Raw genomic sequence first — 16,068 nt, 5'->3', positions numbered from 1 at the left:
AATCTAGAAGTTACCAGAGCATGAACAACTGAGGCGAGGTCGTCACTGTCCAGATAGGGACGTAGCTGGGCTACCAATCGAAGATGGTAGAAAGCATTCCGTGCCACCGAGGCCACCTGGGCCTCAAGAGACAAGGAAGGATCGAAAAGAACTCCCAATCTACGAACCTGTTCCTTCAAGGGGAGTGTAACCCCATCAAGAACAGGATGAACATCCACCATCTGAGCAGAGAAGGCACTCACCAACAGCGTCTCAGTCTTGTCTGGATTGAGCTTCAGTCTGTTAGCTCCCATCCAGTCCATTATCGCGGCCAGGCAACGGTTTAGCACGTTAACAGCCTCACCTGAGGAGGATGAAAAGGAGAAATAGAGCTGCGTGTCATCAGCATACTGATGACAACGCACCCCAAAACTCCTGATGACCGCACCCAGCGGCTTCATGTAGATATTAAAAAGCATGGGGGACAGTACCGATCCCTGCGGGACTCCACAATGGAGAGTCCAGGGTATTGAGCAATGTTCCCCAAGCACTACCTTCTGGTGACGACCCACCAAGTAGGAGCGGAGCCACTGCCAAGCAGTACCCCCAACTCCGTGAGTCTTCCCAGAAGGATACCATGGTCGATGGTATCAAAAGCAGCTGAAAGATCAAGGAGAATCAACAGAGTCACACTCCCCCTGTTCCTCTCCTGACAGAGGTCATCATACAGGGCGACCAAGGCTGTTTCGGTGCCAAAACCGGGCCTAAAACCGGATTGAAATGGATCAAGATAATCAGTGTCATCCAAGAGCCCCTGGAGCTGGCCGGCAACCACCCGTTCCAGTACCTTGCCCAAGAACGGAACATTCGCCACAGGTCTATAGTTGTTCAGGTTATCTGGGTCCAAGGAGGGTTTCTTCAGGAGCGGTCTCACTACCGCCTCTTTTAGGCAGTCAGGGACCACTCCCTCTCTCAAAGAGGCGTTTATTATCTCCTTGGCCCAGCCGGCGGTTCCGGTCCTGCCAGCTTTCACCAGCCAAGAGGGGCAAGGGTCCAGAACAGATGTGGTCGCCCGCACCAGTCCAAGGATCTTGTCAACATCCTCAAGCTGTACAGACTGAAACTCATCCAATAAATAAGGACAAGACCGTGTTCTGGATGCTTCATTAGATCTCACTGCCATAACATTGGAGTCTAAGTCCCGGCGAATGCATGCGATCTTATCCTGGAAGTGCCTCGCGAACTCATCACAGCGGGCTACAGATGAATCCATAATATCCCAAGGGCCAGAATGTAAAAGCCCTCGTACAATTTTAAAGAGCTCCGCCGGGCGGGAGAGAGATGCCTTAATTGTGGCAGCAAAATATCTCTTTTTTGCTGCCCTCACCGCTACTATATACCGCTTAGAAGAGGCACTTACCAAAGCATAATTGCATTCGTCAGGAGTTTGTCTCCATCTGCACTCAAGCCTCCTCCTCTCTTGCTTCATCACTCTCAGCTCCACGGTATACCATGGAGCTGTATGAGCTCTACATAGGAGGGGGCGCATGGGAGCGATCGTGTCAACCGCCCGGGTCATCTCCGTATTCCACAATCCAACCAGGGCTTCGACAGGAGCGCCAGTCTTCTCAGTCGGAAAATCCCCCAGAGCCCTTTGGAAACCGTCAGGATCCATTAGTCTCCAGGGGCGGACCAATTTAATAGGTCCCCCACCCTTGCAGAGGGAACAGGTCGCTGTGAGCCTAAACTTCAGCAAGCGGTGATCTGTCCATGACAGTGGGGTAGATGAAAAATCCCTGACCACCAGATCACCATCTCCATGCCCAGTGGCGAAGATCAAATCAAGAGTATGTCCCGACACATGCGTTGGGCCAGTAACAACCTGAGACAGCCCCATGGTTGTCATGGAGGCCATGAAGTCCTGAGCCGCCCCAGATAAAGCAGTCTCGGCATGGACGTTGAAGTCCCCCAGTACCAATAGTCTAGGGGACCTCAACAATATCTCCGAGACTACCTCTGTCAGCTCAGTTAGGGAATTTGTTGGGCAGCAGGGCGGGCGGTCCACCAACAAAATTCCCAGTCTGTCTCTCTGGCCCAGCACAAGGTGGAGACACTCCAAACCAGTCGTCACCTGGACAGGGTGCTTGGTGAGTGAGAAAGAACTCCTATAGACCACAGCAACCCCACCTCCCCGTCCTTCGGTTCTACCATGATGCTGAACCGTATACCCAGGTGGGCAGAGCTGGGAAAGAGCAACGCCTCCCTGATCGCCCACCCAGGTCTCAGTTATACACGCCAGGTCGGCAGCCTCCTCCACAATTAAATCATGAACAAGGGAGATCTTATGGTGAACCGACCTGGCGTTTAACAACAGCACATGGAGATCCGAAGGCTGACTGATAGAACAACCAGCAGTCCTGGGAATGTGAGGAGAACCGGAACAAGTCACAGACACTACTTGTCTGGGACGAGTTCCCCTTACCTGGCACGTGCTCCTCACAACGCCATACCTCCCATTTCCTGTCACTACGCTAATTGGGGCCCCCGAAAGTCTCCCCGGTCGATGTATAGTACTCTCTCCCAGGCACATATTAAAACAAATAAAACTCACATATACACACACACCAAATCACAGACACCCACACAATGCACATTCACACCAATACACACTAAATTCACACACACACACACACGCACTTGATTCTGAGCATCACACACTTTTCTTCTTTGAAATGGGTATTTTATGGTGCCCATGACAGTTTCTTAGATTTCTAAATGTCACCCTGGGCCCCAAAACATTGAGGCCCTCTACTATGATGAGAAGAGCATGACTTCTAGGTAGGTCTGGTTCCCAAGACTACTTTTAGAAATCTGGTGACTGGGCTTGCAGCCTAGCATAGCTGGAACTGTTCTTTTCTAAAGGAGCATGACCTTCCCAAGTATGCTTTATGGGGAATGCAGTCCAGTTCCCAGTTCATTACACCTCCTTAATTTGATTGCATTGTGTGCCAATTGCTAATTTCCTGTTGGAAAACATGCTAGTGTTTGACTAGGAACCAGCATAGTTGCTAGGTTTAATGCTTGCATGCATGGTTGAGGAATTTGGTGCCCTCCAAGTGTTGTTGAACTGGCATGGCAAATGGTCAGGAATGATGGGAATTGATGTTATGGCCATCTAGATGCTGATGGACATCTTCATCCCTGGCTTTGTGGTTCTCCTAATTCAGAGGTGGGGAATCTTTGGCCTTCCAGATGTTGCTGAACTACAACTCCCATCATTTCTGGCCATTGATAACGCTTCATGAGGCTGATGGGAGTTGTAGTTCAGCAACATCTGGAGGTCCAAAAGTTTCCCATTCCAAGATATATTAATATTACAAATTCAGGGTTAGCAAGAGTGATAGTGGTGGTCTATGTCTGACAGGTGTATGCATGTGTGTTCAGATTTAATCAACTCTGTGTATAAAAAGCTACAGGACCCTTCCAAAAAGTTTTTAACAGTTTCTCAAGAGCACTGGTTAAAAAACAAACAAGATGAGGGAGGGTTTTAGCAGGGAACTTTGTTTCAATATATAAGACAATGGTTACAAACTTTAAAAACAAAAGGGATGGAGAAGACAGTGTAACTAGTTACAGTTCTTCCATAAAATTAAATATTCCAGATAATTTAATTCTCCACCTGAAATTACATTTAATTTGAGATCTTGACTCTGAGACAGAAGCCCATGACTTTGCATTGTAAATTAAATAGAGACTATTTTCAGGACAATGTATACTTCCATATTTATAGACTATTTTTATGAGACAGATTTTATGCATTAATATCTCCTGTGGCCTATTTTCCCTTCAGTTTTTAAAATGTTATTGGAAACCTCCCCCCCCCTTCCCCAAAATAAGAGGTCTTGGTCCAGATGGGAGACCACCTGGAACCTTGATTTGGGGGATGGGGAGGAAGAATTATTTGAATAAAAAAATTCAAAGCAAGAAATTACCTTTACTTTATTGACTGAGATTAGAAGAAAGGAGGCACTTTCAATTTATTGCAGTTCAATAACATTTTTTATTGCTGGTTTTGGTTTGTGGTGTGTCCACAAGGCTAAGCCAACGATGATAAAGGGACTTCTTTATCCCACGTTTCATCTTTTGGTTTTGAACTTAGGGTTTTATATGAAACATTTATTTACCACTGGCTGATGGCCATTTCCTTCCTTTGCCTCTCCCTCTGGCTTCCTTCCCTTGTTGGCTATATTGCATAGCTTTCCATCACATCTCTGAGCCTGACCTTTTGGCCTACATTTATTTATTTGATTATTTGATTTATATCCCACGCTTCCTCCCAGCCCAACTGCTGTGGCAGAAGAACCCAGGTTGCTGTGCTGCTGCTGTAGTTGCCTATTTTCAGTGGACCTGATGCTGAAACAATGTGCATGTGGCACAGTCACACCTACCTGAAACTGATGAAAATGCTATTTCAGCTTAAAGGAAAGGAACTAGCTAGAAATGCACATTTGTTTATAAATGTTTATAACAAAGATGACCACCCAGCTGCACAGAAGCAATAAAAGTGCATTGTTGGAATACTGGATAGCAGGTGGGGCAGGGGAAGATGCAGTCAAAGAGACTATTCCTACTCTCACATTCTCACACACACACTTGGCTTTTGTCTGTCTCCAGTAGAATATCTGAAAATGTAGCTTTGGAATGCAGCAGTCAACAATGGTTTGCCTTGATACAGTTGAATTCCTTTGAGTTTCAAAACACATTGATGTAAAGACAGCTGTAGCAATGAAGACAGGCTTAATTGGCCCCCTACCAGTAATGTGTGTTGGGGCATTAGATTAAGAATGTGTTCTGGGAATCACATTAAGCAAACTATTATCAACTATTCGCCAGTCCAGTGGGGAATGTTGAAGAGAAGCTCATTATACTCTCAAAATTGCTGCTGTCAAGAGCTCTTATTTGCCACTGTACAAAATAAAGTTTCAGATTTGTTTTGCTTTAATAGACTGAAGGCAACAAAGATTCTCAACTTTAGAGTCTAACATTCACTCAAAAAGCTGAGTCCCAGACGCATTTGCTATTTGTAAAAGTGGGGAAAGGGCTGTTGTGCAATGATAATGGTAGATCATATGCTTTGCACACAAAAGGTAAAAGGCTTTATCCATGGCATCTCCAGATAGACGGACCAATGATGTGACTTGGACCACATTCACACCATATGTATATTCCACTATTATTCCACATTAATCAGTCATGGCTTCCCCCAAAGAATCCTGGGAAGTATAGTTTGTGAAGGTTGGTGAGAGTTGCTAGGAGACCACTGTTTCCCGTCACAGAGCTACAATTCACCAAATGTTTTTAATAGTTGGTCCCTTTTCCCGGTGAACTCTGGGAATTGTAGCTCTGCAAGGGGAATAGGGGTCTCCTAACAACTCTCAGCAGCTTTTGCAAATGACACTTCTCAGGATTCTTTGAGGGAAGGCATGACTGTTTAAAGTGGAGTAATAGTGGAATAAATGTATGGTGTGAATGTGGTCCTGGGATAGTCTTTTAATCCAACCTACATAATACTGCATACTTGTAGGAAAGAAAACATGGAATCCATTGGAACACCAAGTCTCTTGTTCCATCAGTGCAAGGATTTGTCCTTGTGCAATGGAAAGTTTTCCCTTTTCCCTTCCTTAAATCTATTCTAGGAGTTCCCCCAATCCTCTGGAGAAGATTTGGGGAGGGTGTGGGGTGCATGCAGGGTGAGGAGGTGGGACGTTTTGTTGTGCAAGCAGAAATCTTTGCACTAATGGGACACTGTAGTTGAACAGTACCCATAGTTGCATAGTATCCATTTAAGAAAAACTTTCACTAAAGGCAAATCAAGGTGGGTAACAATATACAGTATTTAAAACAATTGGATAATAAGTGTAAAAAACAGCCCTAAAGCTTTTGAAGTGGTACCATCTTTCATTCTGGGTCTTTGGTTTTTTTCCCCCTTGCATCTTGCTGTCCCCACTCCTTCCATGTTTTTCTGCTTCTTAAGATGCACACAAAAAAAAACAAAAAAAAAACCCAGAGAAAATGGTGGTGCCACAGGTAGGCCTTGAGGTAGGTCATCTCCTAGAATAGTTTGGCACCAGCAGCCATCTGAAGGCATAAAGATACATTTAATGTAAGCATTAATTTTTCTTTAGACCTTGGTTTTCAGCTGGTAGCTTGCTTTATACCAAACCAGACAATTGGTGCATGTAGCTCAGTATTGTCAACACTAACAGGCAGCAGCTCTCCAAGGTTTCAGTGTGGAGTCTTTTCCCAGCCTTACCTGGAGATGCTGAGAGTTGAACCTGGGGCCTTCTGTATACAAATTGTGTACCCTACCATTGAGCTCCCCCCTACAAATACATACATGCAAATACAAAACAGATTCTAGTTTTGATTCTTATGTATTTTAATTGTGTATAAATACATAAGTGCCAAAAATACATGCAGCAATAACAAACACTGCCAACAGCAACCAAGGGGGAGAAAGGGACAAAATTAGGACATAATTTTAAAGTATTTGCACCTGCTGATCTTCTAAAAATTTGTTTGAGTGGTGATATAATTAATTTAGGATGCTTTCTGTAGAGTGATTATATTTAATAAAGATCTGTCAGCATAATTTTTAACACTGTCAACTGTCGCTTTGCATTTAGCATAATAATTTTGAGTTGGCATGACTGTCCATAATATAATGGCTTCATAGATGAGAGGAATTTAAAATGAGTTTTGTTTTAATTTCAGACAATTATGCTTTTATCAGAATACACTACTGAGTGAAAACGCTGAATTTGAAATTTATCTCATATTTTTGTGTGTGTCGGACGCCTGGAATGGACTTGAAGGACTAGGGACATCTGCAGTTGTGCCATTTTTGCAGGAGTAATTCCTGTGTAACAGGTGGGAAGCCTGTGGTCCTCTAGATGTTGTTGGACTCCAGCGGCCATCATCTCTGACCGCTGGCCTTGCTGGCTAGGGCTGATGGGTCCAGCAACATCTGAAGGACCACAGGTTCCACACTCCCCTGTATAAATGTATCAATGATCTTACAAATGTTTAGTACTTCGTAATTTCCCACATCTGTGTATTGACTGTTGGAAAATAAGACACCTATCTGAGTAATGTTATTAACTTTTTTTGTTTGGGAATAAGTCAATATTTATGTTGCATTCCTTCATTATGATAAATTTTAGGTATCTGATGATGGGCAATACGCTTTACTATCCATACGAGAAGGATGTGATCCAGTAAACAGACTGTGGTACTGTAATCTACAGAAGGAATCAAATGGTATAACAGGTAAGGTGCTGCTTTGTTCGTGTCAAAGTAAAATGACTTTTCTCTGAATATATTGCAAGCTTGAGTGTAACAGTAAGTTACATAAAAAATAAAAACATGGTTATATCCCTAGTTGCCACTTGAGCCGCCCTGTCTTCCAATAAGTATTTGCTGAACAGAGAAATTGCATGTTCTTCTCTTAAGTAGTACATGTGGTGCTACTCAAACACAATTACATTCTGGATTACCTCTGAGATATTTGTACATATTTCATCCTGTGTGGCCTGCTCTGCACTGGTGACAGGGCCGGCCGAACCATTAGGCAGAATGTAGGGATTGGTAGTATTAATCTGCCTTAGAGGGTTGTTGTAAGCACTAGAACAAAATAATAAATGAGACGCTTTGAACATCAGAAAGTGCTATATAAATACTAACCAATTTTAGGTTCAGTTAATCTAAATATACTTTTGAAATGAAATTCACATCCCATTGAAACGTTTTCATCCCAGCTGATGTGACAAGTACCCTACTTCAGAGATCAAGGCCATTTTGCGGTACAAAGTAAAGTGTAAATGTCTGGGCTGGCATTTGCTCTCTTCTGCTTTAAGGCAGGTCAGCCTGACTTGAGTTGCAGTTTAGATGCATGAAAGCAAATTATGCCTATTTTGACTTACAAAATAAATAGCCATTTTTGCCATTGTATGCACAAGATACCAAACAAAGTTTTTAGATCAATGAGCATATTTACATTTTATAAGTTCTAGTTTCTTCTATCAGTGTCAACCTGTGGGGGGATATTTTCATTCATTTATATGTGTCATATAGTCTGCTGCTGTTCATATATTCTGTTCTTTGCATGAACTTGGACAGTGGTGAGGTCAGTGGATAGCATCTAAAATTGCTATTATTCAATATTATGTGACATATCCCATACATCTGTAGTTTGTACCTTTTTAATGAAAAAACAAGCTGTTGATACTATGAATAAGGTGTTAGCCTCAAAATGAATACCTTCTTCTGTGTGTTAAATAGAAAGGTAACCTCTGTGGCGAGGAACACCTATTATCAACTTAGGTTGGTATGTCAACTACACCGTTTCCTGTACAGGGATAGCTTGGCCACTATGATTCATTGATAGGTGTCCTCATAATTGGACTACTGTATTGCACTCTATGTGGGGCTTCCTTTGAAGCTGTTCCAGAAGCTGTAGCTGATGCAGAATTATTTATTTGTTCAATTGATATCCCACACTTCCTCCCCAAAGGAGCCCAAGGCAGCAACAGGAGGATGCTGCAGCAAGGTAGTTGAATGGAGCACCTAGATGCGCGTATATTACACCTGTGCTGAGAAGATTGTAGTGGCTGCCAATCAGTTGCCAGGCCATATTCATGGTCTTGTTACTAACATATAAAGCCCTGAACAATTTGGGACCAGGTTACCAGAAACACCACCTGGCCCTGTGTAGACTTATAAGATCATTTAGATAATCTGGGAACATTTTACTTGTAGCACTGCACCCTACAGAATATTGCCGGATGATGATCCTGAAACGGCAGTTTCCTGCCATTTCCCCTGCACTGCGGAATGCCCTTCCCTCTGCCATGTTGTTTGTTGCTTTAGACATCTTGTCAATATGCTTCTTTTTGCCCAGGCTTTCCCTGACCCATAAGATTGATTTGTTAGAGTCCAACTCCCAATAGCCCAAGCCAGTGGGGCTAATGGTTGGGGATGATGGGAGTTGTAATCCAGCAGCATCTGGAGGGCTGCAGCTTTCACCCCGGTTGGTCGTTGCTATTTTTTAGTGGAGGCTTTTCTTCATTTTCAAACTTTTCTGTTCAGTGGACTTATTTGAACCATATATGGATTCAGTGTCAGATTTCCGTCTGTTATGAAGTACCCTAAGAATTTTCTGATTTCTCCTCAATTCAAGTTTGCTAATTGCCACTTGGTATGGTGTGAAACGGGACAGAGCTCAGTATTTGGGGAAGGGGGATCAACAAACAAAACGAAAGCCCTTTGTTGGGGTTTTGTCCTTACTTTTTAATTGTTTCACTTTCAGATTTATCCCATAATTTGTAGACATACATTTTAAAAATGAAATTGAGAGTTGCTATCCAAGGACAGCTAATTGCATTAAAAATAATGTATACATTACACTGATACATATAATCAATAAGAGCACTTTAGCAAGTGAACTTGATTTAGACCATATTTCAAGGTAGGGTTGTAAAGACAGATGATGACTTGTTTGGCATAAGACAAAAAACTCTTGAGCCTCTGTTGCATACTTGCATCTTTCATATTATAATTTGATTTCCTCCTAAGAACATTGTTAACCTTTGACAGAACTGCATAAGGAAAAAACATGTGGGAGGAGGATGTGGAATATTATCCAAATTGTTTCCGCAATCTGTCCCTTTTTTTCCATGAGAGATTAAAACATAATTCTAAAATAAGCTTTATTTCTGTCATTTTCTGCACATAAAAGCCAATTAGAAGAACTACCTCTCACAGGTTTAATTCCTCCTCCTTACTCACCCTCTGTTTAGAGACATGACTTTATACAGCACATTTTCAGGAATACCAAAATGTGTATTTGTGCCTGAGTACAACTATAAGCATGAGCAACTTCATTTTTGCTTTCTCTTCTTCTTTAATAATTGTCCATAGTGATTCATGACGCCAGTTGGCTTCTGAACTTACGGGTGAGACCCAGAATTCCATTCATTTATACGATGGGCTCCTTCTGGGAGGAAGGACAGGATATAAATTTAATAAATAAATAAATAAATAAAAATGTCCTGCCTTTCTCCAAGGAGCTTAAGTCAGCTTCATAGTTTTTCCTCCCTCCCCCCCCCCAGTTTATACTCACAACAGCCCTGTAAGATAAGTTAGACTAAGAGTTAGTGACTTGCCCAAGGTCACCCAGTGAGCCTCATGGATGGGTGGTGATTTAAACTCTGGTCTCTCAGGTCCTAGTCTGACACTGTACCCACTATGCTAAAACTGATTCTCTGTAGGACCCTATGATAGAAATCTGGAAGACTGAAATGTAACTTGCACTTGTTCTTTCTCTGTTTCTTTGTAATGTTTTCAATGATTCTAAAACATGGTTAAGGAACCTGTGGCTCACCTCATGATGACTGGACTACAACTCCCATAATCTCTGACCGTTAGCCATGCTAGCTGGGGTTGATGGCAGGTGAAGTCCGACAAAGTCTGGAGGGCTAGAGGTTTCCCTCTTCTGTACTTTGGGCTGTTAGCATTAAGTTGACCTGAAGTCAAGTTCCTGGCATTTGATATGACCAGAAAAAAATGAAGTCAGCAGCACTGTGCTTTGGGTGAGAGCCAAGCTGAATGCCTGGCATCTACCAACCTCCTACTTTTAGCACAAAGAGCCCACTGTAGCAGAGCAAAAAGCCACACCAAAGTAGTTGCTGCTATGAGAGTTTGACCATGGGGTGATAACTCAGGAGAATACTATTGCTTCTGCATTAAAGAGGAAACATTGCTAAACCTTCTAGAACAATGACCATAACCGGAGTCTGTTGATTCAGACATTACACTAAGCTGTAATTAGCCAAGCCATAGTTTACAAACCTACTTTAAACTATAGTTCCTAGTCCTTTTTTAGTTTTGTTTTGTTTTTTGGCCAATCCCAAGCTATGGCTTGTCAATTTGGACATCACTCCAGGTCAAAGTAAAGCATCCTTAATCATGGTTTACCATGACATCTGAATTGATCCAACATGATATTGACCCCGCAGAAATATCTGTTGTTTTCTTAGTGCTATAGATTGTAATATCTTTTAGCAGTAACAAAAATTTCAGCAGTAGCAAGTATCGGTAATAATGCTTCTAATTTGCAATGAAATAAAGAGAAAAGTAAAAAGATTTCCTCATGTCTGTAATTATAATGAATTTCTTTGGTTTGTTAGTATTTTTAGTCAGTCTTACCTAGATTTGAAGAAGAGTCTGTACTGTACAGTGTCCATACAGTTTGAGTCTTCTCACTGTTGTGAGTAGATCTTTCTTGCATACTGACAATCTCAGACCGTAAAAAGTCCACAGTAATTTTTTTTTCATACAAAGAACCACAGCAACCAAATATTTTCTCTGTTTAATTTGTATTAAGAGTTTCTAATTACTGGTGGGATCTTGTCACTCCCAAGAAAAATTTTTATATAAAGCTTAGGTGAATAAAATTCAAATTAAAAGCAAGCAGATGTTAAAAGGGAGGAAGACAAATCAGTGTAATGTCTTGGTTGTGGTTTTATTTCGTAGAGAGCCTCTCTAAAGCAATGCTGATCTTTGTAACACAAATCAATTGCCAAAGTGTTTGAGCATTTTCTAAGTTGAATTAATAAGTATCCAAAATAAACATACTATTATTAAGTATTTAGGCTTTTGCATATTTAGCATCTGCAAACGTATCCTCAGATGGCTTATTAAACTAATTATACCCACAGACCTTAAAGTGTGTAAGGGGAACCTGTGGCCCTCCAGATGTCGTTGGACTACAGCTCCTATCAGCCCCAGCATCAAAGTCATTTTTTAGGGATGATGGGAGCTGTAGTCCAACAACATCTATATAAATTTAATAAAATAAACATCTGGAGGTTCATAGACTCCTCGACCCTGTCTTAAGGCTAGATCTACAGATACATGGGTGGGTAAAGCAAAAGAAAGCTGCACTGCAATATAATGTACTGTGGCAAAGACTACACAAATAATTGTTTGTGTAGATATGAAACTTCGGAATTATATGAAACTCCTTCATGCAAAATGAGTGCAGAAAACTAAAACTCTGTTTCTGTCAGATTACCATTTAGTTACTTCTCCTGTTTGAGGTGGATGTGACATTCTTAAAGAGACCCTTCCAAGAACCCACAGATCGTTCCAACTGTAAGCTGGTGGTGGATCTTCCATTTGTGGGGGCACAAAGTTTATTTCATTTCTGTTTCAGAACAAAAATGGCTTTGATCTCCTTGGCACATGATGTTGTTGAAAGGGTCAGCTGAGTTCCCTGACCTCTGAGTGGTATCTAGTACCATCGGCTGTGGGTCAAATCCCATTGAACTCAGCAGGACATCATGCTTCTGAGTAGATATGCATTCAGTTACGCTGAAGTTCACAAAAAACACCCTGAAGTGTTTCCTTTGTTTTGAAGTCCTGTTTGGTGCCGTCTTTGGTATACTAAATCTGACTACATCTTTTGAATTTGATTTTCTCCCACATGTAGCCCATCTCAGCTCCTCATTTCTGTTTAATTGTCACAATCTTTGCATGCCACACTTTGCCTCCATTGTAAAGCTGTTTTATGTCTTTTGTGTTTTAAATTGTAAATGAAGGGAAGGGTATCCATCATTAAAGACACTAGGCAAGTGTGACATTTTATTAGTTCTACTGTAGAGGAGGCAGCTGTGTCTTGTCTGCTCACTGATTCTTGATGCGTTCAATATCTGTGCAGTTAACTCATTTTGTCTCTGGTAGAAAATGGATTTGATTCCTGAGGTTAGAGTTTGTGCCATTATCCTTTACTCGCTGTCTGTTATAACACTGTGAAATTCAGATTTTTTTTAAAAAAACCCATCATATCCTGGATGTTAAATGCCTATATAAAGAAATAACAGAAATTGGTCAAATATCTTAACTCTGAAATGCAAGAGTGTGAGGCCAGACTTTGCATCTTGCAATATGTGAAGGGGATTTACAGGGGATGTGGTGGACTTGAAACCACAGTGAATCTCCACCGTGATACTTTTGTAATGGCTTTTGCCATCTGGTCTTCTTTGCTTTAGAGGACTGTAGCAAATGTACTTCACATGTATGGTATCCCGGCTTCAGTTTCTGGGATCATCACCTAAGAATCTCAGGTTGCATCTGCCCTTGAAGAGCTGATGCCAAATGGAGTGGACCATATTAGTGGTCCAGCTTGAAATAAAGAAGCATCATAAGCTGCTAAACTTGTTTTAACTTCACAGTCCCATGTATGGCTCAGGTGAGCCCTTGTCTGCCTGCCTGATAAAGAAGGGGTATAAATCGGATTTGCACTCCCTACAATGTGTTCTATTCAGTTTCCTTCATCCATTCTAATAGTTATCCACATTTCACTACATATTTTTAGCAATAGTTCAGTGGTAGAGTACATGCAGCTAGACAGCTGCTATTTCTTGTTGAATGCCTTTCTCATTCCTCATGCGTGACCTGCCACTTGCGCACACACCACTCTGATTTTCCTTTTCTCCTTCCAGTGAGAGATTCTACTCTTTTTTTTTTTACACAACAGTCTCTTTGTTTTCTCTCTAAGTAGACTGAAGGGAGATATCTTGGCAACTTTCTGAGTTAAAATACCTAGGGAACAATTTCTGCTATCAAGCAGAGCAACCTGTCTGCCTAACTTTCTGAGAAGCTATCCCTCATTTCTCTTTCTTTCTCTCTCCCCCTCCCCCCAAGCTTCCTGTTGCTCCTTTTGCATAGCAGTTGTGTGACTGTGAAAGGCCTACGGAGGGAGAAACTGTGAAACTGTCCTCCAATACATCAAAAATTACATAAGTCTGTTGTGATTTTAAAATGGACTTCATGAAAACCACATTTTCCTTTTAATCTAAGAGGTATCTAGAACAGGGCTTCCCAATTGTGGGAAGGGTCCCTTTTGCAGGTACGGGATCCATATGCAGGTGTGTGGGTTGGTGAGGTAAAGCTATTCCAAAAGTGCCACCTCAATTTCAGAGGCCAATTCTTTGTTCACGAAAGTGGGGCAACGATTTTGACAAAGGTCTCTGATCCGGAGATCCTCTGGAGGGAGCTTACCTTAAGTGACAGAGTGGCTTTTGTGTACATTCTTTCTGTAATCTGCCTGTCACAAAGCCTTGGAAATTATGCTTTATTAGAATATAGCATCAATTTAGAAACACTGTGGGTAAAAATAAAATAAAATGGCAGCTTCCATTTTTAAAAAATGCCAATGAACTTGGGCTCACTATGCTCCTTCCTCTCCTTTCTTCACACAAGAAGGGAAGGGATTAAAAGCTGTCACTTCTAATTAATGGCAAACTAGTTTGCCATTGCTTCTAAATGTAGCAAATCAGGCTCCCAAACTGGTGCAAATTGCAGGGAAGCAAATTGCAGGTACCCATTAGGAGAAGCTTTCTCATAGTAAGAGCTGTTCAGCAAAAGAACTTGGAAGGTGGCTGGCTAGTCTTTGCTGGAGGTGTTTAAGCAGACAATGGATAGTCATTTGTCAGGAATGACTGGTTGCGCCCTGCTGTGCAGATCCTGCATTGAGCAGGGATGACTTAGGTTGCTTCCAACTTCCTGTGATTCTACAAAGGACATTGGGTTTTGGTTTGGGATCTTGGTTTGCAGACGAATTATGACTTGAACAAACCATAGCTTGCTGTATTCAGATGCAACAGCAAACAGTGATTTTTCACTAAGTAGAAACAGGTGCTTCTGATCTCCTTTTCCTGTTCAGGGGAACAGGAGAAGGTAGCACATAAGCCCAAAGCTAGTTGTTGTTCTTTCCTGATCTTCAACATCATGGTCTCAACGATTGCCTGAATTCAACTCTCTCAAATCCAAGCAGTTTTAAGCAATGAAGCACTTTGCTGTCATGCATATTATAATAAAACTTCAAAAATGCTGATAGACAGAATAAGATTAATTATTACTTCGTCATATTTGCATGTGTCAGGACTAATTAGCATGCCCATACTTTCATGCCCATTCTGCAGCAGAGTACCAGAAGATGTTGATGGAGTTGAGTTATACTCAACATTTCTATGCCATACATGCTTACCCATGTATACATGCTTCTGAATATGAACATGATTATTGTTTAAGCTTTAAAACATATTCCCATTCCCTTAAGGTTTTTCAGATTGTCCCCTTGTTATCAAAATTTTGGGTGGGTGTGGTTGGATGGTAATTTATTTTCAGTCATCCTGGGCTTCTTTGGGAGGAAAGGCAGGAATAAAAAATGGTTGTTGTTGTTGTTGTTGTTACTTGTTATACTAGCTAAATTTTTATCCTTTTTTGTCCTTGGATCATAATTTTATGTTCATCTTGATTCATCCTGCCAAGTCATAAAGAAGATTTTACCAAATATCAGGTGTAAACATGTGATAGAATGTGTGGCAAAATGATCATCCACACAGATGCTCTTCTGTAGCAAAAAGGAAAAGATAAAACAAAGTTCTGTATAAATTGTCACTTTTTTCAAAGTATAGCAGTGGTTCCCAAACTTCTTTCCCCCATGGACTGCTTAAAAATGGCTGAAGGTCTTGGTGGACCACTTAATTATTTTTCTGCCTGCTGTAGCAACTGTAATGTGCTGTGCTAAGTGCTGTATAATTTTTATTGTTTCTTTTATTTCTTATATTGTATTACAACCCACATTCCATAGAATTCAAATTGTAATACAGTAAAATACCATATAATAAATAAAAGCAATAAAATACAATTAAAATCAATATGCATATTTAATACAGACATGCCACGGCCCACCTGAATATAGCCTATAAATTCTTAGGAAGCCACATTTAGCTGTAGTAATAACATTAATAACAATAACAATATTAATAGCAAATAAAAGATCTATGGTCAGGGGAATATTAATGCTCTCTTCGAATTGTAATTTCTCCTTGGGAGTGGGTACAAATGTATTTCACCCTCTCCCTGCCTGTGTGGCTCATGGAGATCTTAACTTCAGGCCTTACCTGTAGTCACCAGATTGAATGATGACTTGCATGATATATGATGCCACAGCGCAACACTTGA

The 16,068-nt window shown here is 41.3% G+C and overlaps 1 protein-coding gene across 2 annotated transcripts in view; it reads left to right on the top strand.

Moving 5' to 3' along the window:
- The window catches only part of PREP (prolyl endopeptidase), a 113,259-nt gene that overhangs the window by 30,329 nt on the left and 66,862 nt on the right, over positions 1-16,068 (top strand). For both annotated transcript variants that reach the window (XM_061623471.1, XM_061623470.1), the window contains exon 7: positions 7,203-7,308. In XM_061623471.1, the coding sequence (XP_061479455.1) occupies positions 7,203-7,308 (106 nt within the window). The remainder of the gene's footprint in view (positions 1-7,202; positions 7,309-16,068) is intronic.

Source organism: Rhineura floridana, chromosome 4 (genome assembly GCF_030035675.1).
Source record: "Rhineura floridana isolate rRhiFlo1 chromosome 4, rRhiFlo1.hap2, whole genome shotgun sequence".
Taxonomy (NCBI): Eukaryota; Metazoa; Chordata; class Lepidosauria; order Squamata; family Rhineuridae; genus Rhineura; species Rhineura floridana.
This window is presented reverse-complemented; position numbering and strand designations above follow the sequence as displayed.